Source organism: Bos indicus, chromosome 18 (genome assembly GCF_029378745.1).
Source record: "Bos indicus isolate NIAB-ARS_2022 breed Sahiwal x Tharparkar chromosome 18, NIAB-ARS_B.indTharparkar_mat_pri_1.0, whole genome shotgun sequence".
NCBI classification, from domain to species: Eukaryota; Metazoa; Chordata; class Mammalia; order Artiodactyla; family Bovidae; genus Bos; species Bos indicus.
The window spans coordinates 14,339,141-14,364,720 of record NC_091777.1 but is presented as its reverse complement, the minus strand read 5'-3'; the positions used below and the strand labels follow the sequence as shown (position 1 = coordinate 14,364,720).

Sequence of the window (25,580 nt, the reverse complement as noted above, 5' to 3'; positions counted from 1 at the left end):
GCCACCCAACAAGAGTGTCAGAGTCCAGGCTTGGGCCCCTCTGCTCTGCCCACTGCCCAGGGGAGCTGAGGATGACGGGAGCCCTGGCACTGGGTTCGAGTCCTGCTGGCCTGGCCTCACTGCAGGAGCTGGGACCCCAACGGGCTGTGCTGGGGAAAGGCACACAGGCCGCAGGTCTCAGGATGGGGCCTGTTGGGGGCCTATGGTTATCCCGGGGAGACTCTGACACTGGCACCTTACGGGGGTGGGGGTTCCACAGTGAGAAGCCCCCCACCTTGTGTCTGGGAATCTCAGCCCCTCAGTCCCAGCCCTGCCAGGCTGTCCTGCTGTCCTTCTGCATCCCACTGCAGGGCCTTTGCACGGGCAGCTCCACACGTCCTGCACGTCTGCTCACAGCTGCCCTCACCCATCTTGCCTTCACTCCCAGTCACAGCACCACTCAGTCCTGTGACTGTCTCCCCCATCACACTATGGCCTGGGGGTGACTCTGCCTCTGTGCAGGGGGCTTCATGGCAGAGTGGGGATGGGAGTGAGGTTTCCACCCACGGCCAGCAGGGCAGAGGGGGTGGGGTAAGGTGAGCAGGACTCAGAGCCCACCCCCAAACCTACTAACCACCCCCCAGTCTCAGGTCCCTCTTCTGGAAAACAGGGATGAGGGCGCTGACCTCCCCCAGGGCCTCCACCTCAGGGAGGCCTCTCCTCCTAGGGGTCTCTGGGGCAATCTGAGGACGTGGCTGGCCCAAGAGGCTGGGCCAGCTTCGAGGCCCTTCCAGGGACCTGGCCAGAGGAGACTCCTTGGTGTCAGTTAATCCACCGCTGGGTGTGTGTGGGAATCTCTCCTCCCAAGTCCTGTTCTCAGCTTTAGAAACACATCCCCAACCCCTAGGACGCTGCCACCAGGAGGGCCCAAGGAAAGGGTCAGGTGCAAAGGGTGGGGTGGGGAGGGGAGGGAGCCGGCAGAGGGCTGGGAAGTCCACCTGAACTCAGGCCTAGGGTGGGATCCTGTTTGGGAGTTTACAGGCGGGGTGACCCTGGGCAAATCACTCAGCCTCTCGGGGCCTCATTCTCTCGTCTGTAAAGGGAGCCCCACATGTGCTGAGGCAAGCGTCCCTGTTTCACTGAGTCTGGGAGGCCACTCAGAGCCCACGTGACCCTGACTCAACCTGGACTAGACCCTCCCCATCTGGCTTCGCTCTCCCCATCTGCACCATGAAGGGCTTAGCTTTCCAGACCCCCATCCCCGACCCCCTCCATGCCTTCTCCTGGCCCTGCCGGGCATGGCTAGCCCACGGGCACCTCTCAGCACAATGCCCATTTCACACGTGTGGAAACTTGAGTCCTCAGTGGGCACTGGCTCGTGTGAAGTTGCGAGGATGGGGGGCAGCCCAGGGGGCCGGGCCAGGCCTGTGGGGCCCACCGCCCGACTCACCTGGACTGGAAGGGCTTGTGGGCTCAGGCTCCACCGCTGTGGCCTCCCGCTCTGGGAGGCTAGTGTCTGCGGCCTGGGCCTCTTCTTTGGCCTCCATGTCTCCGAGGGAACCTGCGGACACAGCCCCAGAGGAGTCGTAAGGCGCTGCCCCCTCACGGTGCACCCACCACCGGCCCCCTGACCCTCCCAGAACCAGTGCAGCCCCAGGGGCCGGTGCAGTGGGGACCAGGCAGAGTCTCAGCCCCTCACACGGTCAGAGGCCCCGAGGGGGTGGCCACGAGCAGGGCTTCCCCCAGGGATGCGTGTACCCTGCCCCTGTACCCACCCCAAGCCCCGCACCAGTTCCCACACCTGGGGGTCACCCGGCCGCCCGCTGCCCGGGGCTGCCTGCTGGGCCCCCCAGGGGAGACATCACCCCGGCCTCTGCGCGGTCGCCCCCATGCCCGGGCCCCCTCCTGCAGGAAGCCCCTACACTCGGGGTTCCAAAGTCTGAGGATGTGCCGAGGGTGGGCCCCAGGGCCTGTCCCGCAGGAGGAGCTCGTCAACCCAATTAAAGCGGCAATGGCCGATGAGGCTGAGGTGGGCATGCAGGTGCCTGCAACCAGCCCATCATCTTCCCTCAGAGGCTCCTGTGGCGGGGTTGGGGGGGGGCGGTGCCCCACGGGGCTCTCCTGACAGCCGAGCAAGCAGCCTGATCCCAGACCACCTGGGAAACCTGCCAGGGGCCCCCACGTGCAGGCCAGGGTGGCAACCTCTGCTCCAAGGTCAGGATGGTACCTGTGTCGGGGGCAAGAGACCTGTGGAGAGCAGCTGTCCCACTTCACCCTCCACCAATCCCCCAGACCCTTACCCTGCCCCCTTCCTAGCTCCTCCTCTGGACACCTGCCCCACCCACTGCTCAGCTGCACCCCTGGATTCTAGCTCCGGGCCCCCACAGAGCTGTAAGGACAGGAGATGGGCCGGCGGGCGCTCACTTCTCGTGGCCGTGGGGCTCAGACACAGAACCAGCCCCAGGGTGAACCCTCATGCATGGTCTCTCATCAGTGCGCCCGCATGGGAGGCTCCATGGCAGGCTGGGAGCGCCACAGACTCGTGCCCCTGGGATGAGCGGGTGGCCTGACCCTCTGTGACCTCCCCTGCCTGTGGGGTTGGCCGGAGCAAGCACTGCTGGTAGCCTTGTGGGTGCACAGCACACAGGCCTGGGGCCGGCCCATTTGCCCGCCTCTTTCTAGAAGTCCGGGTGCTTCGGCAGCTTACTCAGAGTGGAGAGGGGGCCCCGAAGCTGTGGGCCCTCGTGCAGATGGCAGGGACTTCATGGCCTCAGTGACCGGCTCCGGAGAAGGGGTGTGAGGCCCCTGCTTTCAGGGACTGCTGGGACCAGAGTCCTGGGGTTGGGCATTTGTCTCTCTCCACCCCACTCTCCCACCCAGGTGGGCCTCAGCCACCCAGGGAGGCCCCAGCTCCTGGCAGCTCCATTTATGAAAGAACAAAGGGATCTGCTCGGCACAAAGCGTGACAGGAGCGTGAAGAAAGAGGCTGCCGGCTGCAGCAATTTATCCTAATGGCGCTAATTCATTCTAGCACAATTAATGCTCTGATAATGCAGGAGACAATCGCCAACCAGCAAATGGCTCCAGGCCCACAAGAAGGATGTGATGGGATGTGATGCTGTGAATCCCGCCCCACGAGACCTTGGAGCTTCTGCTGGAGCCTCCCCGCCACTGTGACACCCCAGAGGCCACCTGGGCACCTGGGTCCGGGCTCCACCTGAGGGGGTGGGGGGCAGGAAAGTTTCTCCACTGACTGGAGGGACACTGCTGCTTCTCCAAGCGCCCTGGGCCAGAAAAGACCCCACTTATCCCTGAGGAACCCTTTCTGCCCAGACACCCCAGCAGCTGGGCCAGGCCAACCCTCAGCCGGGCAGGTGGGGTCCTTCCACCTCTCTGCGCTCAGAAATCGTAATAGCTCCAGCCCCGCATCAGGAAGCCTGATTTCATCTGTATGGAGCCATGATCAGGTCCTGACACACAGCAAGTGTGCAGGAAACACCAACATTACCAACATCAACATCACACCAACTTTAACAGCTACTAACGCCCCGCACCCAGCAGGGCCTGGGAAAAGGGGCCAGGGTGGGGAGGGGCACTGCTCCTATGGAGCTTCACGTGTCTGTGAGCCCTGCGCTCAGCATCTACAAATGTCTCCCCCTTAAGCCCTCCCTGGCCTCATAGCCCAGGGGTGGAGGACAGTGGGGAAGGTGTGAATGGGGAGCAGCAGTGGGAGGCAGGCCCAGATGTAAGGAGCTACAGGCAAGTGCCTGGGGGCCTCCCAGCGCCCCAGAGGTGAGCCCCAGTTGTAGCCATTTTGCAGGCGAGTCAACAGAGGCCCTCAGCCAGAACCCCCAACACTGCACCTTCCTGGCTGCTGCTCTTCCCCCACCCTGCCCGCGACCTGGGGTGAGGGTGACACCAGCCCCGTGCCCGGAGGGGTGGAGAGCGGGATCCAAGGCCGAGCACCTGTCTGGAAGCATCCACGGGGGATGATGCTGGTCACCCGTGCTGGGCACAGCCCCCGCTGCCCGGAGCCCCTCGGTTATCACGGCAAGCAGACGCCCCGCGAGCCGATCTGTCTCCTGCTCATTAAGCCGGACGCCGAAATGGAAATGAAAACATAATAGCTATTTGATTGGGGGTGAGATATTTTGCATATTGGCTTGGCGCTGATAGTGGAATTTCATCAACTCCCTTTTTTCATGCTTTAAAACTGAATTACTGAGACAGGCTCTGTGTGGAGGAACGATCCCTGCTCCTTCCAAGTCCCGGGCTGCCTGGTCCTCCTGGCTTTGATGGTGAGACAGCTGGGGGTCTTTTTGAATGACTGCTCAGAAGAAAGCCGGAGCTGGCGGCTGAGGGGGACTAAAGCCCCCGAGGTGGCCCCAAGGGGGCTGGCACAGAGTCAGGAAGTCCAGAGGCCCCGGGTGAACCCCGCCCCAGTAGGGAGACCCCCGCTCCCGCCGCAGACCACTTCTTGGAAGGCGTTGCCACAGTCGGCCCAGCGAGCTGCTGCTCCCTAGGCTGAAGGTGCGCCCATAGCTGCGATGAGGGATGGCTCCCTGCGAGTGCAGAGTGGCCTCTGGTCCTCTGCAGACTGTGCTTGCCCCCCAGGCCACTGGAAACATTAAGTGAAAGAATTTGGGCCAAGTCCAGCGGCCTCGCACCTGGACTCCGTGCGTGACCCAGGTGTCACCCCCCCCGCCCACGGCTGCCGTGTTACACAGTCATTCACGGCTGTGGGGCGGTCCTCTGTGTCCCCAAAGCACGGAGGAGGGGAGGTGGGATCGCCTGACCCCACTCAATGTTGGGGCCGGGGCCTGGTCGTGCTCACAGGCCCACTGGCCCAGGGGTGGGGTGGACTCCCCTGGGCACGCGACCCTGCTCAGGTCTCCACCTGGAGTGTGGCGGACATGAGCGCCCATGGCCTCCTGCTCAACCGCTGTTCACGCCCTCGTTCTCCATTCGCTCATGAAACCTCCCCTGAGTCCACCTTCCTGCACCAGGCCCTGGGGACCCTGCAGCCAACACAACCCCCGCCCCCCACCCCCCAGGGGAAAAAAATGTCAAAATGCAAGTGTGGCCACTGCCACCAAGGAGAGGTGGAGAGGCCAGTCAGGGAAGGCCTCCTGGAGGAGGTGACAAATAAGCGGCGATCTGGAATGGGACAGCAGAGACTGCCTGCAAGTGGGGCGGGGGAAGAGCACTCCAGGAGGAAGGAAGAGCAGGACTCGAGGCCTGGGCCTGTGTGCCACCCACCCCTCCAGCCCAGGTTCCACACAGAAAACAGCTTGCGAGAGCAGCTTGTATCCAGGGCTGGGGTCAGGGTTCAGTGAGGTGGTGTCGGTGGGTGCTGAGCACAGGCCTGACTTTATTGCAAGTGTTGCTATGATTTCAGCTCCCCAGGGAGGGGCCCTATGGGCTCCTCTGGGGGGTGGTCTCAGGGTGCACGGGGGTGGAGACCGAGGGGCACAGCAGAGGGAAGGGTATAAGGGGCTGGGGACTGGGCAGGGCATCGTAGGGGAGGAGAAAGACTGCCCCCCAGGCTGGTGGAAGGCCTGGCTCCCTGTCCCGCTGGCTCCGGTCAGCTGGCGGGCAGGAGAGGCACGGGGCTGCCAGGGAGAGACCCTGGTCTCTGGGCGGCACAGTGACCAGATAAGGGCCCGATAACAGAGAGAAAATAGCAACAGATTCAGACTTTCCCATCGCTGGGCAGCTGGGCAGCTTGGGCCATGGCAGGGACAGAAGGAGGTGGGGATGGGCCCACTCTCCTTGCGGGGCTGTGCTGTGTCCTGGGGGCTCGGGCAGCGCTCGCAGACTGAGTAGGTCTGAAGCCTGACCCCTGGGGGGCCCGTGGGACCTCTGGTGACCCGTCCCCAGCAGGAGGGGCTCTGGCACAGCTGTGTGGAGGAGGGAGCCAAAGCTCTGAGTGCAGAAGCTGCCCAGGCCCCTAGGGGCCACATGACCCCTCCTTCACCCGCAGTTCTCACAAGGAACCAAGCCGAGTTGGATGGAGTGAAGCGAGCGAGAAGAGGAGCCCTTGGCTGGGATGGGCGAGCAGGGCGGGCCTGGCACACAGGGTCAGGGTGAAGGGCAGGGCTGTCCCACGCTTCGGAGCCTGGGCAGGAAAGGGGCACAGGGGTAGGCAGCAGGGTAGAGACAAAGTCTTGGCCCCAGGGAAGGTCACCAAGGCCTGGAGGGTCCCATTAAGTCAGGACTTCTTACACCTCTGCCAACACTCAGCAGGGAGGAGGGTCCTGGCCCCTGGGCCCTAAGAGGCTCGCTTGGCACAGGGGTACAGTCCCCTTGGAGGAGGCTGGGGGTCTGGGAGGTTCCCTGGGCGCCCGTGGGTCCTCCCACACCCACCCTCCTGCCAGGGGACCTTAGCCACGCTGTCCTTCCCCCTGCCCAGCTGAGGCCTCTTCCTCCCTCTGTGAGATTCCCCACCCCCACCCCCCCACCCCCAGTCTGGGTCCGCCCTGCAGCCTCACATTTGTCTGCAATTCTCCCCAGGGTGGGGTGCTCTGATGCTTTGCTGCCCCTCAGTGCCCCCAGTAGGGAGACCTCCGCTTCTGTCTCAGACCACTACTCGGAAGGCGCTGCTGCAGTCGGCCCAGCGGGCTGCTGCTCCCTAGGCTGAAGGTGCGCCCACAGCTGCGATGATGGGACGGCTCCCTGCGAGTGCAGAGTGGCCTCTGGTCCTCTGGAGGCTCGGACTGGGAGGGGCGCACACTCCCCCGTGGTGACCCGCCAGCAGGCCTCATCAACCCAGGATCACCGCTGACAGCCAGGGTGGCCACAAAGAGGATGTTGGAGAGATAATCTCGGCTTCTTCGAGTGGGCAGCCTGCCCTGCGGAGGGGACAGAAAGGAGCTGAACCTCTGTGCGCTGGGGGCCTGGGCCTGGACGCCCTCCTGCACTGGTCCTGGTGCACCCTGCCCCCCGACCTGCCCAGGAAGGGCATGGCCCTGGGACAGACGAGACGGGGGTGGGTGGGACAGATTGACTCCCGCTAAGGTTCAGCGGGATGGTGCTCAGGCGCACTGCGCACTGGGGGGCTCGTGACTCCTTGCAGAGGAGCAGGTGTGGGCGAGGGTCACCCTCAGGCGCAGCACCCCCCATGGCTGTGGTGGGGTGAGTGGTGGGTCACCTGCCTTTGCTTCCAGGCTGTGAGCTGCACTTGACCCATGAGGCATCCTAGCCCCCAGGGTACCCAGACCGACCCCGGGGGTGCTGGTGGGCACGGTGTCCCCAGTGAGCCAGGCCCAGGAAGTGGCTGGCTGCTGTCACAACCCACTCTGGGTCACTAGAGGGCAAGGAGGGAGTTGGGTGCTCAGTGCCGAGCCCAACAGGGTCACACTCTCTAGGAATGGGGGCCCCACGCTCCTAGGAACAGAGTGCCGTGATCTACCCCAGCTTTTAACAAATTAAAACATTGTAAGGAGATACCCTTCGTATACAATGACATCCGTCCTTTTGGGCATCACTCAGCTTTTGGAAGCCTGTTCACTTAAAGACACGTTTCCCTGGTGGCTCAGAGGGTAAAGCGTCTGCCTGCAGTGCGGGAGACCCGGGTTCGATCCTTGGGTCTGGAAGATCCCCTGGAGAAGGAAATAGCAACCCACTCTGGTACTCTTGCCTGGAAAATCCCATGGGCTTTGCCTGGTAGGCTATAGTCCGTGGGGTTGCAAAGAGTCGGACACGACTGAGCGACTTCACTTTTCCCTTTTCCGTGGTGGTCCAGTAGTTAAGACTCCATGCTCCCAAAGCAGGCGGCCCGGGTTTGATCCCTGGTCAGGGAACTAGATCCCACATGCCACAACTAAGAGTTCACATGCTGCAACTAAAGATTCCTCACACCACAACGAACAGGGCAGATCCCACATGTGGCAAGTGAGACCCCTTGCAGCCAAAGGAAAAGAGAGAGGAACAGGACAGTCCTACATAATTCAAATGAAACCCAGGCCCCCGTGGCTCAGGCTCGTGCAAACAAACGCTCCAGCAGCCCAAATGCCCACTGGCTTCTCTCCAAAGCTCCGCAGGGGTCAGTCAGGATCTTAGCCCCTTTATGGCATCGACCACCTTTCTCAGTCACTTCTCCACCCCCAGCTGACCCAGCGCCTGGCCGTCTGGTCCTGATCCCAGCTTCCTTGTCCCCACTCCCAGGACACCCCCACTTGTTTGCTGACGCCCTCACAGGACATCTGCAGCTGGGCTCCCAGCTATGGAGGGAAGGCCTGGGTGACCAGAAGACAGCAGAGGGGGCAGGTGGGGGGTGCAGAGTGAGCCCAGCAAGCACATTCCTGGGGATCCCCTGTTCCCCAGACACGGGAGCCCCGCTGTCCAGTGTAGCTGCTGAGCCTGGGGGACCACCTTGGCCAGCTGGTCAGCTCCCCCAGCCTCTCTCTTGGGGCTGTCAGCACAGATGCTGAGTGACTGTCTCCACCGTCCCTTGTTCCTGGTGATGTTCACCCAGACCCACCATGGGCCATGGCCCACTGCAGTCACACCAGTGCCCACCTGCTCCTGACTCTGGCAAGGCGGCACTGTCTCTTCATGGCACACTTGCTCCATCACCCCTCCTCTGTCTGCACCCCAGCACCCTCAGCTTGGGCTCACAGTCATTGCTCAGGGACTCTGGTGACCAAGTGATGGGTGGGGGAGGGTAACAGGCTGGGGGCCACTGGGCCCCCAGGAGAGGAGCTGGGCACAGTGGTGGGGTGAGAGGGAGCCTGAGCCTGCTTGTTGGGGGGTGTGTGACCAGGGAATGAGCCCCAGGAGCCCTGAGCATGCCACCTGCCCCCACTGGCAGAAGATAAGCTGGCTGGCCCTGCCTGGGTCTCTGAGGCCTGGTGAGTGGGGGGCTCCAGGCAGGCAGGAAGGAGTTGTGGGAAATAGGACACCAACCCCCATGGGGCCCTGTGCCCAGCCACCACCACTTCCTCCTGCAGCCAGCCTGGAGCAGACGGGTGAGCCTGGGGGGCTTAACTGCCCCAGCCTGAGGACCATGACTGGACCCCTCCACACACATCACCCCTCAAGGCTGCACTGGGCAGGCAGGACCACGAGCAGCTCTGGGATCTCTGCCAAGCAGGAGCAATGCCACAACCATCATGACACTTGTAACGACCCTTAGTGTGACCCCATCCTCCAGGGAGAGTGGGGGAACCAGGGCACAGAGAGGTAAAGAAACTTGCCCAAGGCCTCGCAGCTGGGGGAGTGGACAGGCTGCCATCTATTCTCCCTTCCAGAGCCTTGCATTCTCCCTGAGGCCCACCCCGCTCAACCCGCTGTCCCTGTTTGTAGAGACAGGGGGCCACTCATGGACGTTATAGAGCTACCGTGAAGGTGGACAGGTAAGGGTTTTTCAGGAGATAAAGATGCACCCTGGATGGGGGTGTCCTTCCCAGGAGCACTGGGAGTCCACCAGGCCTGACACATGTTGGGTCAATTGTGAGCAAACGGGTCCAGACTGCGGACACACCTCGGATACCATGAAGGGCCAGGAAGGGTGCAGGGTAAAGAATCGTGGGTGGGTATGGAGTGGTCACCAAGGGCTGTGACCGTGAACAGGGAGAACTGCCCGTGCAAAGTCCTGGGATTGGGGAAGAGTCTGGTGATTTGGCTGCTGCAGCTGAGGATGGAGCACCAGGCCGAGAGAGAGGCAGAGAGGCCAGCCAGTCGGGGTTTATTCTCAGCACCGTGGGACATAGCAGAATGTGGACGCTGGATTGCAGGAAGGACCCCAGGGTGCGGCTGCCGTGGCCCGGCCGCCATCTCCTCAGGCCGGCTCCAGGTCTCTCCCTGCTAGGAGCCTGTCCCGTCTTGCAGATCAGGGCCAGCGGGCTGGTCCCCCACCTCGGTCCCTGGGGGCAGAGGCCCAGGCCGGCGAGGCAGAGAGAGAGGGGAGGCGGAGGAGGCGGGAAGAAAGCGCAGGGCCTGAGAAAGCCCAGCCCGGCTGATAGGGGAGAGATTGGTTTCAGCCGGAGCCGCGCCTGCCAAGTCTACATCCTACCAGCGGCCTGCACTTACTCAACATTCATCACTGCTGAGCTCGGAAACTTTATCAACGCTAGAGGTTGGCGCCATCTCTGGGCCTGGCCACTCCCGGCCCTCCGATGGGCCCGATAGCTGCTGATAGATTACGCGAGATTGTTTCACTCTGGAGAACCGATTACGAACGCTCCTGGGGGAGGGGTGCAGACCACGTGGCCTGGGGGTGAGAGTGGGGGGAGGGCCGGGGTTTTCCAGAAACACTGGCACATGTGGCAGAGACCCCACAGATGACTGGTGGAGAGGAGGAGGGCGTGAGGCCACTCGTGGGGCGGGAGCGACGGTCAAAGCCATGGCGCGCGGCAGGGCGACCGATGCTGTGGCACAGCCGTGAGTGGGCAGGGGAGCCGGAGGAGGAGAGGACGGGGCCGCGGAGAGATTCTCTCCAGATGGGCCGATAAGGCTGACAGATGGGAGCGGGGCTGTGGCTAATGGAGCCATCGCCGCGTAGCCTGTGTCAGACGGATAGAGGCAGACTACTTCCCAGCTGGGACTCTGTGTGACTGGCCCTGCCATCTGACGGGGGGCTGGAGACCTGGAGGGCACGGGCTGGGTGCTGAGCCCTCCTCAACTCTCACCCCTGGGGGCTGTGGCCCCAAGGGGCCCATGGCCAGGCCTGCCCCTGTGCACGACTGCCTCGGTCCCACACTGCAGAGGGCCCTCTTGCCATGGGAACTCCCACGCCTACTTGGGTTCTGGGTTCCATTCATGCCACGGCGCAGCGGCCCTGGAGGGCGGGGGGCAGGTGTCTCCTCCTCCAGGCAGGCCCTCGGGATGCTCGGAGAGCCAGGACCAGGACCAGCATTGGGCCTGTGAGACTAGTGTCCAGACTCGAGGCCAGTGCCGTGGGTGTCTCTCCAGCACCTGGGGACAGCGTGCAGCAAGGGAGGAAGGAGCACAGTCATTTGGTGGGGGGGCTGTTTTCCTGTTCGGTGTGCCTGGTCAGAAGCAGCCAATCCCCTCTGCTCCCACTGCACAGATGGGGAAACTGAAGCCCGAAGTGGCGGGGCTCTGGGGCCCACAGGGAGTCGGTGGCTGTGCAGAGCCTGAGCCCCAACCTCCTGGCCAATGCACCCCTCGTCCCTGTGGGGCCTGGAACCACAGCATCCAAGAAGCTGGGAGCAGGGACCCTGGAAGGCCACTCACCACCCTGAGCCTAGCTCCTCAGGTGTAAACTGGAAGTTAACCATCAGCCTCAAGTTCACAGATGAAAGGAGGAGGCTGTGGGGGCTAGGGGACTGGGGAGGGCGGTCAGGGTTCAGTGGGACAGAACCTCGTTGGGAAGATGGAGAATTTCTGGAAATGCACAGTGGTAATGACCTGTGAATGACCTACTGCCACGGAGTTACTTGAAATGGATAAATGGTGTTTCATGTTACATGAATTTATAAAGCACACACACATACGCGCGCGCGCGCACACACACACACACACACACACGTTGGTCTGCCACCTACCACCATAAGCAACAGTGGGGGCTCCCTGAGTGCCCATTCCCTGCTTTAGAGATTCAGACACACACCCCTCCACAGCCTGCCACACCATGGTGCCCCAGGCCACTTGCTAGCTTGGGAGACAGGCCGGGGCTTGGCGGGGTCTGGTCCTGTGCCCACGGGTAGGGGCCGGGGATGCTGGGGAGGGCATTGAGTCCACAAGGGTGGTTGGGTGCGCTGACCAGTCCTGGGCAAAACTCTGTAGCCAGTCATGGCCCAGCCCTGCTGGTCTCTCCTAGAGGGGCCAGGCTTCCCTGGCCCGGCTCCACCCCCTATAGCCAGCAGCCTCTCCCCTCAGCCAGCTGTCTCTCCCTGTAGGGCTTTGCCTCTGCTATTCCTTCTGCCAGGAACGCTCTTCCCCACACATACTGTCCACCTCTGCTTGTCTCTTGTCCATCCCTGTCCATTCCCAGGCGTCCTCAAGCAGTGAGACTCTGCCCTGCCCATGACCCACATGTCCACATCCCAGGTGGCCATGACCCACGACAGCTCCCTCTTCCAGCTCTCTTTGTTCCCTGGGTTTACTCTGCTCCCCTGGGACAGGGGAGCTCAGTTGAGGGAGCATGTATGGAGTGCCTGCTGTATGCCCTGCACTGTCAGGGGGAGACAGAGCAGCTCTGCTGAAGTCACTCGGCGGCACTCCAGTTCTGGTCCGAAGGCCCCCTCCCTATTTCCTCCTCCTTGATCTCAGCCCAAACTCCTTCCCTCCACACCTCTCCGCTATTTTCCACTTAAGCATTTTTGAAAAACGCCCACGCCTGTGGCTGCTTTTCAGGTCATGGAGCCCTGTGGGTGCCAGGGGGCCTTGGCCGGACTCTGGGCCCCATCTTGCCAATGAGACATCCCAGGGGATGAGACGTCCCAGGGGACGCAAATTGCCCTCAACTTGCTGAGGATTCCCGTTTCTTGACTGCTTCCTAGAGACATGGTCCATTGTCATGTAAATTTCTAGGATGTGAGCTGTGGGGAACCCCAGTTTCCAGAATATACTCTGCCACAGACAGGAGAGGAGCCCCCACCCCAGAAAGGGTACTGTGTGAGCTCTTGCTGTGTGGACAGGACAAGCCCCAGGGAGAGCACAGACACCCTGGAGGCAGCCAGGCCAGGTCCTCCTGCCTTACGGACCACTTGGCAGTTTTGGCCAAAGGATTGGTCTGTGAAGCGTCAGGATGATACCGAGGTCCCCGCCTCCTGCCTGGGGCTACACGGAGCCGGCAGAATGAGAGTCCAGATGAGGATCCCAGTGGGCAGTGTGGAGGGAGAGGGGGCAGCTCGCACCGGGTCTGGAGGTGCCCCAGACACATGCAGTGGGAGCGGGGAGCTGGCCCGCCTTGAGCTGTCCCGCCCTGCTCTTGAACTCCGTGTTCCCATCCGGGAGTCAGGGCTGGCTGCCCTGATTCCAGGAACACCCAAGTCCTGGGCCCCCAACTCAGGGTGTGGGGGTCTGGGCTCTGTGGGTCAGCAGGAGGTCACCCAAAGGCCTGCCTGTCCATCCCCCTCCACGTCCAGACTAATGTGAGGCCTGGACTGGGGTTTCCAGCACTGAGGAAAGGTCCTGCCCAGGACAGTAGTCCCCATATTAAGGGCTCCCCTAGAGGAGGCCTCGCCCACTCTGAGGCCGCTCCTCCCACAGTGCTCAGCCAATCCCCGGCGCTCAGTCCTGCTCATTTGCATGCCGCGTTTCCATTGGCTGAGGACACACAGGTTAGGATCTTGGTTACCTGATTGTAGGGACGGGCCGGGTATTGGGGGACCTGGCAGGGTGGAGAGGGGGCTACCTCTGGGGGAGACTGTCTGCCGGGCCATTTTGGGGAGCCTGAGGGATAAGGGCTGGGGCTCTGATGGGGGTGGGGGAGCAGGCTCTAGGCGGGGTCGGTGGGTACTGGGCTCAGGGTGACCTGCCTTAGCCTCAAGTCTGGGTCCCAAAGGGCCACCTGCTGCATAAGAACTCTGGTTATGGTGTGGGCTCTTCATTAAATCCTCCCACTCCTACCTATTACGATGACTCAGAGCAGGAAAGATACCTACCCAAGGTCACACAGCTAGGACACAGCAGCACAGCTGAGACCTCACTTCCAGTCTGGCTCCCACCGCAAGGCTGAGTCCTTCCCTCCAGGGAGGCCCTCTAGGGCCAATTCTTATTTTTAGCTGCCTTGTCTTGTCTCGGGGAGGGCTATATTTTGGCTTCCTTGCAAAGTGGTGACGACATTGATGATGGTTTTACGAGGACCCAGTCCCCTGGCTTTCACCTTAGATCTAGTGGCACCATGTTTGCGGCTCTGAGTTGCAGGGTGGTGGGCTCGCGGGTGTGTGCGTGTGTGTGAGCGCGTGTGCACAGGCTTTGTTCCTGGCATTTTGGTGGGTGAGATAAGAGGAAACAACAGAACCGCTGGGAGCGGCAGGCAGATAGATAACGTGATAGGGCTGCTTTACCACCAGGCCTATCTGCTCGTATCGCAGTTCCCTTTTCTTTCTTTCTGCTTGGGGGGCAGGGCGGAACACACCCCCACCCCACCCCTACACTGGGGCCTGAGCTGGGGGCCTCCCTCTCGGGCACACTCCCTCTGTATCTTTAACACACCCAGTGCCCAGGTCCGGAGCCCCCAGCTGGAAGGGGTGGGGGTCCCCAGGGTCAGTGTCAGCACCGAGGTGGGTGACAAATGCAGGGGAGCACCCGCTTTCAAGAGAGGACCCAGTTCGCTCTCACCAGCCACGCCAAAAGGGCCACGAGGAGGCTGACCCCCATTCTAGGATGAAGGCAGGAAGCCCAGAGAGATGACACGGCTGTGCTGTGCTGGGGTCGGGATCTGGAGAGTGGATACAGAGTTCCTTCCTTGAGAAGTCCTGCCAGCCCCGGGAGGGTACGGCTGGGTGGGCACGACTCCCAGCCCAGTGCTTGCAGGGCAGGCCTTAGTGTCTTCAGCCTTGTTTTTGTAGACGTAGAAACAGGCTCAGGACAGGGAACTGCCTATGAACACAGCGATGGGCAGGCGGATCCCCTCCCCATCCCCATGTTCTCTCTGGCCCTGGTGAAAGCAGAGGGTCCGAGGGGAGGACTGCTGGGCCCATGGGACAGACGTTCTGGAACCCCCGGGCTGCTGTTGAGAGCACCCCGGAAGGATGCTGGCAGGATAGAGGAGGAGGTGCCACCAGCAGGGATGCTTTGGGGACCCTGGCCCCTGCAGGCGCCCCAGGGAACTCCACGTCCGGCTGCATGGGACCCAGGATGCCCTCCCTACTTCTCTCCCTCTCCTCCCTCGAAGGCCGAGGAGGCTACAGTGCAATCCTGCCTGTCACACGGGTGAGGAAGCAGTGAGTCACCTGCCCATGCCCCCCCCCCCACCAACCCGGGGGCAGGGTTCAAACTCAGACAACCCCCCCAACTCTGGGCCCCCTCCCCCACACATGCATCCATTTTACTGGAAACAGCTGACTTCCTTTAGAATACTGAAACGAAATAAAACCCAATGACAAAAAGAAACCAACTTTGTCACCAAAGGAGCCTATTTTCTGAGGACAGATGAAATGACCCCCACATGTAAGCAGGAGCAGTCACCCCGTCATCCCCCACCCACTCTTGGAAAGGACTGTGCAGCCCTCACCCTCTCTGTGCCTGGGCATTTTCCCCCAACTAGAGGGCAGTCCCCTTAGGGCAGGTGGAAGCCCACGGGTGCCAACACCCCGAGAACCTCCAGGATGGAGACCCAGGCCTTGACAAGGCCTCTACCTCAGGTCTCTACGGTTCCCTCCTCTGCTGTGTGATCTTGGCTGGGTTACAGAACCTCTCTGAGCCTTGAGTTCGCCAAGAAAAAAATGAGGTCGCTGGTGCCCCTGCAGGATGTCGGGAGGATGTTATAGGAGAACACGGGTCACGTCCAGGCCTGGCATGCAGCAAGCAGTGAGCGGAGCTGTCAGCTAACACGGGTTCCACTTGGATGGGAAGTGGGGAGCCCCTGACCCACCGAGCAATGTCACTGACTGTCCCTTCACGCCTCCTGCCTCTAGGATCTCATTTCTCAATAGTTGCTTAAAAAATAAATGCAAAGAGCAGGGAAGACGGCCAGCTGCCCTGCGCCTGCCAGGAGCTCCAGGCAGCCCCTCTGCGGGCTTTCTGAGTGGAGAGGGCGGGGTGCCTGGCCTCCTCTCCCCGCCCTGGCCCCTCCCCCACGGCTGCCGCACCTGTCCCTCAGCTGGAGGATTAGCCCCATGGCGGCCCTAATCGCGCTCATCGCACCATCAGCGCAGGATCTCGGATCAGCTGAAGGAGGCGGCTTTATCCAGACAGACGCGGAGATGGCACCTCAGCCCCACCTGGGCGCCAGCTGTCACACGTGGCGGCCGGCAGGCCTCTGAAGGCAGGGGAGAGAGACAGCTGCCCCGCTGGGTCCCTCAACATTTACGGGGCACCTACTGTATAACTAGGCACAGCCCGTTCCAGGGGTCGGGGAGAGACAGCAGAGACCCAGACAGGCAAATTTCCCACATTCTCACCCCACACCTGGCCCACCAGACGGAGGAGGACACTGAGGCCCAGAGATCCGTCCCAGGGGTTGGCGCCAGGCGGCCGGTCCTGACGCCCAGTTCTGGCAAGGAGCTGGTGAGGGCCCTGTACCCGTGAGGGCGCCCCTTGGCCCTCACGCCCCCCAACCCCACTCCTGCTATCCTGGCCCCGGGACACTGTTTTCACACAGAGGCCTGGGAGGTGCAGGCCGGACATGCCAAGGTTCATGGCCCGCTGGGGCGCCAGGAGAGGCCAAGAGAGATGGCTCCCACCCTGCCCACCCTCCTCCCTACCTTCTTTTTCAAAAACATAATTTATCTGTGTATTATCAAGAAATCCAGACACTTTAATCAGTGAGCTATGAAGTCAGAATTTCCATTCTTATCTGCGGGAGGAGTGGAAATGGAGGAGATAGCGCGGAGGGATCGCTGGTGGGGAATGTTAATGGGTGGAGAGGCTGGGCTATTGGCCACCGAGACGCCATATCTCCCCCATTATCAAGGCCGTATCTCCCCAACCATCTCGGCGCGGTAATGGGGCCAGTTCAACTTTCCGAGTTATCACAGGAGCTGAAACCTGCGCCCGCCAGAGGCCTGGACCAGGAGACAGTTCGGGCAGACCAGGCCCGGGCCGGCAAAGCCGGGATGGAGAGGAGGGCCTGGCTGGGGCCCCCCAGGGAGCCCTGACCATCAAGGCCCCCGCAGTGAGCAAGGGGGTTCCTCTGCTCTCTGGGAAAATGTCCAGTTTTGGTGGAACGAACATAGACATCCTGTGCAGGAGGGGAAACTGAGGCAGCAGGCCACCTCAGGGTCCCAGTGGGGCTGGGTGGCCTCAGCCTTCCCAAGCCACACCAGGCCTATGACATGAAAAGGGTGGGTGTGTGGAGGCATGGCAGGGGGGACGGGGTGCGAGCAGCCTGCCCTCCTGCCTGCGGCCCTCAGGGTCTCCACCCTACCCCCAAAGCCTTCTCCAGGTCCCCAGCCCCAGGACCAGGAAGCATCAGTAATAAAACAGCCCTGGTGGGCTCTGCCCCTGCCAGTCCTGACCTGGGGTTCGGGGTATGCTCAGCATGGCCCTAAAATGTTGAGGACTTGCCACCTGCCTGCAGGTCCCGACATGGGACACCCTGGGGGATGGGGCACCAGGGCTCATAAACAGAACACCTCTGCCCATTCAGAAGCAGGGGTCCCCACAGCCACTCACTCCTTGGGGAACACTACAGCTGAGGTGTGGAGCAAGGGGCTCACCCGGGGGCCCTGTGTGACTGGGAACTGCCCCAGGCGGGCTCAGTCATCAGATGCCAGTGCAGCCCTGGCTCTGGTCTCCCTCCTGCAGCTGGGGGATGGGCTGTGGCCTCTCTGGCCCGGGAGGGGAAGGGACTGGCCCAAGGTCACAGAGCCAGCAAGGAGACCACAGCTAGATGCTCTCTGTAACTGCAGGAAGGCCTCGGTTTCCTGGACTTGAACACAGTGGCACCATGCCCAGCAGGGACAGCGCTGGACTGGGACACCACGACTGTCACCATCCTCTGCTCCCTCCAGGGTGGGAAACTCGAGCTACCTTCTGGAGTATGACCTTTCAACTCTCTAAGCCTCAGTTTCCCCTCTGAGCACTGAGCTAACTGCTGAGCCCAGGTTGTGAGCTAACGGCTCCAAGAGTTGGGCACCCAGCAGGGGCTTAGTAGGTGCTCAGCTAACACCTGCTGTCATGGCCAATGCCCACACTGTCACTGGTCTCAGGATGAGCTCGGGGCCCCAGTGAGCGGGGGTCACACGAGGAGGCTGTGGCTTTCTCTCTCATTGCACGGGGCCGAGTGCCTGATGCCACGGCTGCCTGAAGAATAGAAGGGGGCTGAGAAAGCAGCAGTGCCCTCGATGAACCTTTGGGAGCCCATGAGGGCCTATTCCAGTGGCGCGCCCTCGGGCAGTTCTTCCCTGTTGCCCACCGCAGGACGGAGCTGAGACCCCATCTGGTGGCCCCTCCCGCTCCTGCTCCCAGGACTCCACTCCTGCTGCATATTTCAGGGTGGAGACAAGGGAGACTAACGCAGGAGGCTGCAGCAGGTGCACGTGGCAGGTCAGGAAAGCTGGACGGCTTCAAGTGAGACGCCAAGAGGAACTGGCAGGAAGCAGGGCAAGGGAGGTCGGGGGATGTCGTCCCCCTCTTCATTTTAACTCTGCCAAATGACACAGACGACGCAGGGGCTCTGGCCCAGGCTGGACCTCTGCTGTGGGGTCTTGCCAGCCTCACTGCCCTGTGAGCTCAGTATCACGGTTCTACTGAAACCTTGCAGGGGAACCGAGGCTTGGGGCGGGGGCTGGGCATGCACCCAGCCCAGCATCTCCACAACATCCCCGCGCTGCAGAGGTGGAGACTGAGGCTCAGGAAGGCAGCATGATGTCTGCAGACCTGCAGAGCCTAAGAGCCCCGCCCCCAGGGTGTTCCTGCTGCCACCCACCACCCACATGCAGAGCCCCCACCGTGGCTGGCTCCTCCTGCCCAGGTGCAACACACTCCCCAGTTCTGGGGGTGCCCAGAGCTGGCATGGGGTTACACAGACTGCCCCTCTGATCCCCTTTCCACATCGTTCATGTCGTGTGTGACCCTGGTGCAACCACCCACCCTCTCTGATCCTCCATTTTCTGGTGCAAAATGGTTTGAGAACCCCAGCTGAGTCTGGCGGCTAGGTCTCTGTCCCTGGACCAGCCTGGGGACCTGGGCCAGGGCTGAGCTCCAACTGTGTGGGGCTCACGGAAGCTCACATCACACCCATCACCTCTTTCACGGGAGCAGAAACCGTGGCTCCCCGGCCAGCAGGCCCAGGAGAGGCAGAATGGAGGGACAGAGGGGAGGGGAGGGGCCTGCCTATCTGCCCGGCTCTGGCCCAAGGTCAGCCACCACATTCCTGCCCCAGCGGGTGCTGCCTTCTCCCAAACAGGAGACCAGAGGAGGGGGGAGGCGGGGCTGGGCCAGGAGGACCTAGGACAACTCAGGAGGGCAGGGCGGGTGGCTGGGGGCGGCGTGGGGACTGTCCAGAGAAACCTGGGCCCACTTCTGGGGTCCACAGACCCCAGCTCCTGGGTCACAAGGTCTTGAGCATGTCACTGCCTCCCAGAGCCTTAGTTTTCTTGCCTGTAAGATGGGTCAATCCATAAGGCTGATGATTGTTAACAGCAGGTAAGATACCTGCGCTGGAAAGGGACTGAGGGGGCCTGAACCAGCCCTGTCCTGCAGTCAGGGGACGTGGCCCATGGCTCACCCCCAATGCAAAAAGTGATACATGAAGGAAAAGAAGGCAGGGGGCAGGACTCTGTGTGACATGTCCAGCCCTGGGGAATTCTGGCAAAATATCAGCAGCGCAGCCACCAGCTCCCAAGGCTGCCCCGTCCACCTGGGACATGACCCCGGACAGCACTTTACATTTTGCATCTGGGATCTCACGGACCCCACGTACAGTCCCCAGGAGAGGGTGATCTTATGAAGCTCCCACTTGAAAAGCAGAAACTGAGGCAGGAGACAGGCCCCTGCCCACAGGGTCACAGCAAGGCCACGACTCAAGCCATGTGGCAGCCCACGCAGAGTCAAGGGCTGGCTGGTGGCCTGGATCTCAGAGTACCCATGCCCTGCTGCGGGGCACTGGGTGGGGTGGGGTAGAGATGGAACCCCTGGGACCCGGAGCAAAAGGGTCCTGTCCTCAGCCCGCACGGTGGCCTCAGGGACGACTCGGGTGGGTGGCAGCAATATGCCACCCAGCAACAACAGCCCCCCTCTGATGTGGGAGCCTGCTCATCGCCTTTGTGTCCCAGCCCCGCAAGAGCACATTCACACTCCTTCCACAGATAAGAAAACACAAGATGCCTTCTGAGGCCCCTGGGCTGGCGGCTGTGATGCCGGAGCTGAAGGCAGATCCGCAGGGCTGGAATGGAAAGTTGGGGAGCGGGGCAGGACTCAAGGCCCAGCCTCTTGCCATCTTCATCGGGGCACTGGACTGGGATATTCCCATTGAACCAGGAGGCAAACTGAGGCAAAGGTGGGACACCACACTGATGCTTCGGTACCTTCGGCAAGGCCCTGTTCATTCCAGGCCTCCAGCTCCTCATCTGTGAAGCAGGTACAGGGACGCAGGAGGCCCTAGGGTCCTCTCATTTCGCTACCCAATTCCACAGCCCTTCAACTCTGGGCTGGCTTGGTCCAAATCCATCCAGAGCTCAGGCAGGGAGGGGAAGAGGAGGTGGGGGAGAGGGGGAGGGGGGTGGGGGAGAGAGGAATGTTGTTGCCAACTGCCTAATGCAGCCCTTCTTCTCTGATGGTGAAACCTCAGCTCAGAGAGGGCAAGTGATGCCAGGTTTGTACAGCCTGGGCGCTTGCTTGGCAAGCTGTCATTGGAATGGCCAGAGGGAAAGACTAGCCACGAAGAGGAGTGATGGGAGTGCAGGAGGTTGCGGTGCCCACTTCCTGGACAGGGTCCTTGTATGTGTTTTACTCTCTGGAGACAGTTTGGGGAAAGAGATTTGTCCCTCACTGATAAACTGGAAACCACAGACCTGACTTGACCAATGGACCACAAAGATATCTTGGAGAAGGGGGATGAGGATGCTGGCAGCTGTCTGAGGTGATGTGTATTTCATGTAGATGCCCAGGGACCACCGGTGTTGTCATCCCTATTGTGCAGACGGGGAAACTGAGGCCGAAAGGGGGTAAAAGGAGAAGCCAGAGAGAAACCCTCCAGGTCTCGGCTTGAGCCCAGGCCCCAGTGAGTGGTCAGCCCCGATGGGGGCTGGCCCTCCCCTCCTCACAGGACCACACACCCTGCAGCTGGGAGGAGCTGAGTCCTTACACGTGGGGCCACCTGCCTTCCGTTGCCACAGTCAAGGATATGCAGGCCCACTTGGCAGGTGTTGGCCTTCACTTCTGCAACCCTCCTGGGGCCAGGTCACTCCTGCCAGAGTAGGGAACAGTGGGCAAGGTCCAGAGAGCTAATATGTGATGGTGGCCTCAGTCTCCCCTTCTGTGAAATGGGGACAGGGCTGTTGCAGGAAAGGGGAGCAGGACCAGGACGACCAATAGGATGGTGGCTGGTGGGCAGGAGCCAGCCAGGCGCCCAAGCGCTGCCCGGCCGGCCTTCATGCGGGGCCAGGCCTGGGTCTATTTGGGGGGGGGTGGTGGCGATACCCATCAGCGAGGCAACAACTGCCTCCAGGAGGAGGCCTGTCGATGGCAGATAGGCTGCCGGGAGTATTATTCACGAGCCCGTCAAGCCCCAGGAACGTCTGGTTGGCATAGAAACAGGAGATAAGGGGTACAATTAATGGCATCGTGTTCCCTCCTCCTTTCTTCCCCAACTGACCCATTTAAATCCCTGGCGGTGCTGGTGCCATGCTGGGCTCCCAGTGACCTCTGGGGAGAGGCTGGTCAGGTGGGTGGGATGAGACCAGGGCTCAGGCCCTGGGCAGGGTTGGCTAAAGCCTCCTGGGAGCCCACTCCTGTCAACGTGAACATCTCAGGAAGGAGCTGGAGACTTGGCAAGGGCAGGGCTGGGGAAAGACTGCTGGGCACCTCTATTCCCAGGGGCCCATTGCACAGCTGTGGAGACTGAGGCTGGGAAGCCCAGAGGCAGACAGAAGTGAGGAACTGTGGTTCCTCACTCCTCTGAGCAGTGCGCTGCTCAGAGCAGGGCCTCACTGCCAGCCTTCCAACCCCAGCTGCCATTTCCTTGGGTGAGAACTTCTCTGCACTTTGGTTTCCCCATGAGGTAAACAGTAAGAACGGGACCCGCCCGAAGACACTGTGTAGCATGGCGCAGAGCGAGTAGTAGCTACTACTGGTATTACTGTTACTGCCTAATGAGCAAAAGAGCTGTCTTCCCTCAGACCCAGGGATGCAGGAAAACCAAGAACCACTTGGAGCCAGTGTGAAGGCCCAACCTCAGGGCCTGCAAGCCCAGCCCAGGTCGCAGCCCACCAGCTGGGGCTCCAGTCCGGGGCAGCTGTGTAGCCAAAGCCCCCTCTCTCCCTGCTTCTTGGCCATCATGGTGCGGTGGTGGGCGTTGCAAGGTGGCCCCCAGAACCAGGCGACTCCCTCGGCCTCCCACACCTGGAGGGAATGTGCATGGCTCTGTGAAGATGATCCCTCTTAAGTTCCTAAAAACTCAGATAAGGGACCACCTCAGCCCCTTCCGGCCCCACCAAGGCTCTCCCTGGAACTGGCTCAGCCAGAAGACTCTGACAGCCCCCAGGTGGGCGTTGGGCTGCTAGGGGGAGCGGGTAGGTACCTTAAAGCTTGGAGTGAATGAGTCATCCTGTGGCCACCAATAATTTGCTTAATCAAACTCTGAGAATGTGTGAAAAACACCCCCACCTGCGATGGAGTGGCTGCTGGGCATGGACTGGCTGCTGGGGCACGGACCGGCTGCTGGGGCACGGACCGGCTGCTGGGCATGGACCAGCTGCTGGGGCATGGACTGGCTGCTAGGCATGGACCGGCTGCTGGGGCATGGACTGGCTGCTGGGGCATGGACCGGCAGGGCTTCTTCTGGGAGCCCCTTGCTTGTCTGTCCTCGGTTTCCACTCACCGTCTGGAATCATGGCCCCCGGGGGCCATACCACTGCAAAGGGGCTCAGCACCCCTAGTCTGACCTGGGGGCTTTCCATGTCCCCACTGTTCAGAGCTGGGAACTGAAGCTAGCCCATTGTCCCTGGAGGCACCCCCATGCTGGGCTCTTTCCTGACCCCTGCTGGAGGTCCCCCCTTGCAGGCAGAGCCCCATCTGCCCCCTCCCCCATTTCCCACACTGCTCACCCTCTGCCTCTGGTTAGCTTACCCCACCTCTGGCTCCCAGGGCAGTGACTGTGACCAGTGCTTGCATACAGCAAGTGCTCAATCAAGACCTGCTGAATGAATCAAGGCAGATCCGAGTAGACCTTCCCTTCTGATTTTCAGGACCCGCTCAAAAAAAAACTAGTACACTGGGCTCCCCCCAACCTCAACCCGGCAGTGGAAGCCACTTTGATTCTTTTTTCAAAACAAAAAAAAACTGTAAGCAGGTTATATACCTACCACTTGCTAGGAAGACCCCCAACCCCAACGTGACTCAAGGGGGAAAACATCCTCTCTCCTTCCGCCTCTGACTGTATCTCACACCATCTAATAGGAATCAGGGTTGGGTGTCCCCCACCTCCTGGCCGCTGCAAAGTCAGTTTTCTTTCATTTTGACGGACTGTACCACCCGCAGGGGGAGGATCAACTTCTTGGCAATGAAGTGTGTTTGGGATGAAAACTCGCCCAAACGGACCCAGACACGCATGCCCCTCCACCCCTCCCTGGCCTTCGGAGGACCCCACTGGCCCCAGCCGCGCCGCCCCCGCGCTGTTGTTGCCTCCAACCCTGCCGGGCCTGGTGGCCGTAGATAAGGCCTCTTATCGCTGTTGGAGATCGCCATCCGGCCGACCGGCCCGGCGCTTATCTGAGCTCCCATCGACCCGGGCGGGAGGAAACCTCGGCGGGCCGGGGGCGCCGGGGGTCCCTAGCTGCTCTCCTCCCTGTGTTCCCCGCCAGCGCGGCCCGGCCTATCGTCACAGCCATCTGGCCGGCCAAGGCCGCGCTCCCGCCTCGCCCTCCCCCGCTCCCACGTTTGAAGTTAATAAATGGGAGCGCCTATCGCCTCCGCCATCGGTTGTGCGCCTTATCAGCGCGGCACATCTATCTGCGCGCGGAACAAAAGGCGTACAGAGGCGCGGGCAGCTGCGCCCCGACTTTGGTGGGGGCACGGGGGCGGCGCCCCAAGAGCCGCCACTCCCCCACCCCCCACTCGCGGCCTGGTCGCAGGTGAGGCCAGTGGAGCGGGCACACAGCTGCGAGAGCCTGTACGCACAGCCCCGGGCAGAGGGCGGGCGTGCGGGCGCCGCCGCTTGGTGACAATCAGCGCTCGCATCTTAACGCGCCTAGATCTGCCGGGGGTGGAGGCGCCCCGGGCCGCAGGCTGAAGGGACGGTTCCCCAGCTCCACCTCCCAGGGTCGGCTCCCTCCCTAGCCTGGTTCCCAGGCGCACTGAAAGTGGACAGCAGGGCTCGCCCTCCCACCCACTTTGGTCTCTGTCCACAACGCGCTCCGCTCAGTCCACCCAGCCGAGCCCGGGCACTCGCCCCGCTCTGGGCCTTATCGGCGCTGGCATCGGCTCCCAACCTGCAATCTCCCTGCCCGCGTTATCTGCATTTCTCATCACGCTGAAACACAGACACACGCACACACGAGAACAGACCCAACAGAGGCACACAGGGGAGGAGGGGAAAAAGAAACCAGAGAACCAGCGCAGATCGGGACCTGTGGGTGGTTTTAATACTTGAGTTGACTTGATAGAAGGCGACTTTCGGAAAACAGTCCCGCTTACACGCTGAGGAGTCAGGTTACGGGAACCCGGATTCACGCTTGCCTTCCCCCTCTATGGGATCTGATCTGGGGACTAGACACTCCCCCCCAGGAGCACTCACAAGGGGTCTTGAAGGCAGAGCTCATGTGGACAGAAGAGACAGTGCTCAGGAGCATGGGGCTGGCCACCTCTTTGCCTCTTGGGCAGCCCCAACGACTTGCCGGTCTGGCCCGGGATATGTAACCCAGGTAGAAAGCCTTGAGCCCTGGCCCTGGCTGCAGAGGCGTGAAGTTATTATTGGCGTGGGGTAGGGATTCGTGCTTCCTGTGCACCGCCCTCTTTCAGCCGAGTGGCCCCAAGAGTTTAGGGCACTCTTATCGCTGGGGTAGGGGGTTGGGGGCTGGGCATCAGCAGTGACTGCCTGGCCCCCCTGGGGAATGGCCTTTGGTCCAGATGGGGGAGAAACTTGGACGCGTGGCCCAGGACTGAGTCCTGGGAGACCCCTCCCTGAAGGAGCAGCCCCTTGGATAGAAGGTGTGTGACCGCAAGCCTAGGAGCGCAAAAGCCCCTGTGGTTCTGGCTGGGACATAGGGAGAAGGCCTCCAGGAGGCTGTCCCCGGCAGGGAAAGCTGGAGTTGGAGACCCGGGAGACAGGGCTGGAGCCCAGCTCATGGGCTGTGGTAGCAGCACCCCTGCCCCCCGCAGCCAGGAGGTTCTGTGACCAGAAGGCATGGTGGTGGGCACCCGCGGGTCTCTGTCACTTGGCCTGCACTTCCACACGCCCTAGGTGCCCCTTCTCCCTCTCAGGTCTCTCTTTCTCCCTCTAGATACAAAGCCTGGGAGAGTCAACCGCGCGAGATAAGATCACAATTTCAGCCCGTCCCGACAGAGCGATCTTATCAGGATAGGACTTGCAGAATGGAATATTTTAAACTTTATCTGAGCCCAGATCGGGGCCGCCTTATCGCTGCACCATCTCTGGGATGCGGGGGAGGGGCAGGGCGCGAGGTGGCCGCGCCCCCAGCCACCCCGTTGCGGCCCTCTGGGCGGACACCCCCTCCAGGCCGGACCCCCGATGCTGGAGCCCAGACGCGGGGGCCCGGCCCGCCGGCAGAGATTAGATTACGGCGCGCTTGGCACACAGCGCGGGGGGCGCGGCGCGGGGTGAAGGTCGCGGGCGCCGCGGGCAG

The 25,580-nt window shown here is 61.7% G+C and overlaps 1 protein-coding gene across 2 annotated transcripts in view; it reads right to left on the bottom strand.

The window, feature by feature from the left end:
• ZFPM1 (zinc finger protein, FOG family member 1) overlaps window positions 1-25,580 on the bottom strand; it is a 61,736-nt gene that overhangs the window by 35,654 nt on the left and 502 nt on the right. For both annotated transcript variants that reach the window (XM_070770436.1, XM_070770437.1), the window contains exon 2: window positions 1,430-1,540. In XM_070770436.1, coding sequence (XP_070626537.1) covers window positions 1,430-1,540 — 111 coding nt within the window. The remainder of the gene's footprint in view (window positions 1-1,429; window positions 1,541-25,580) is intronic.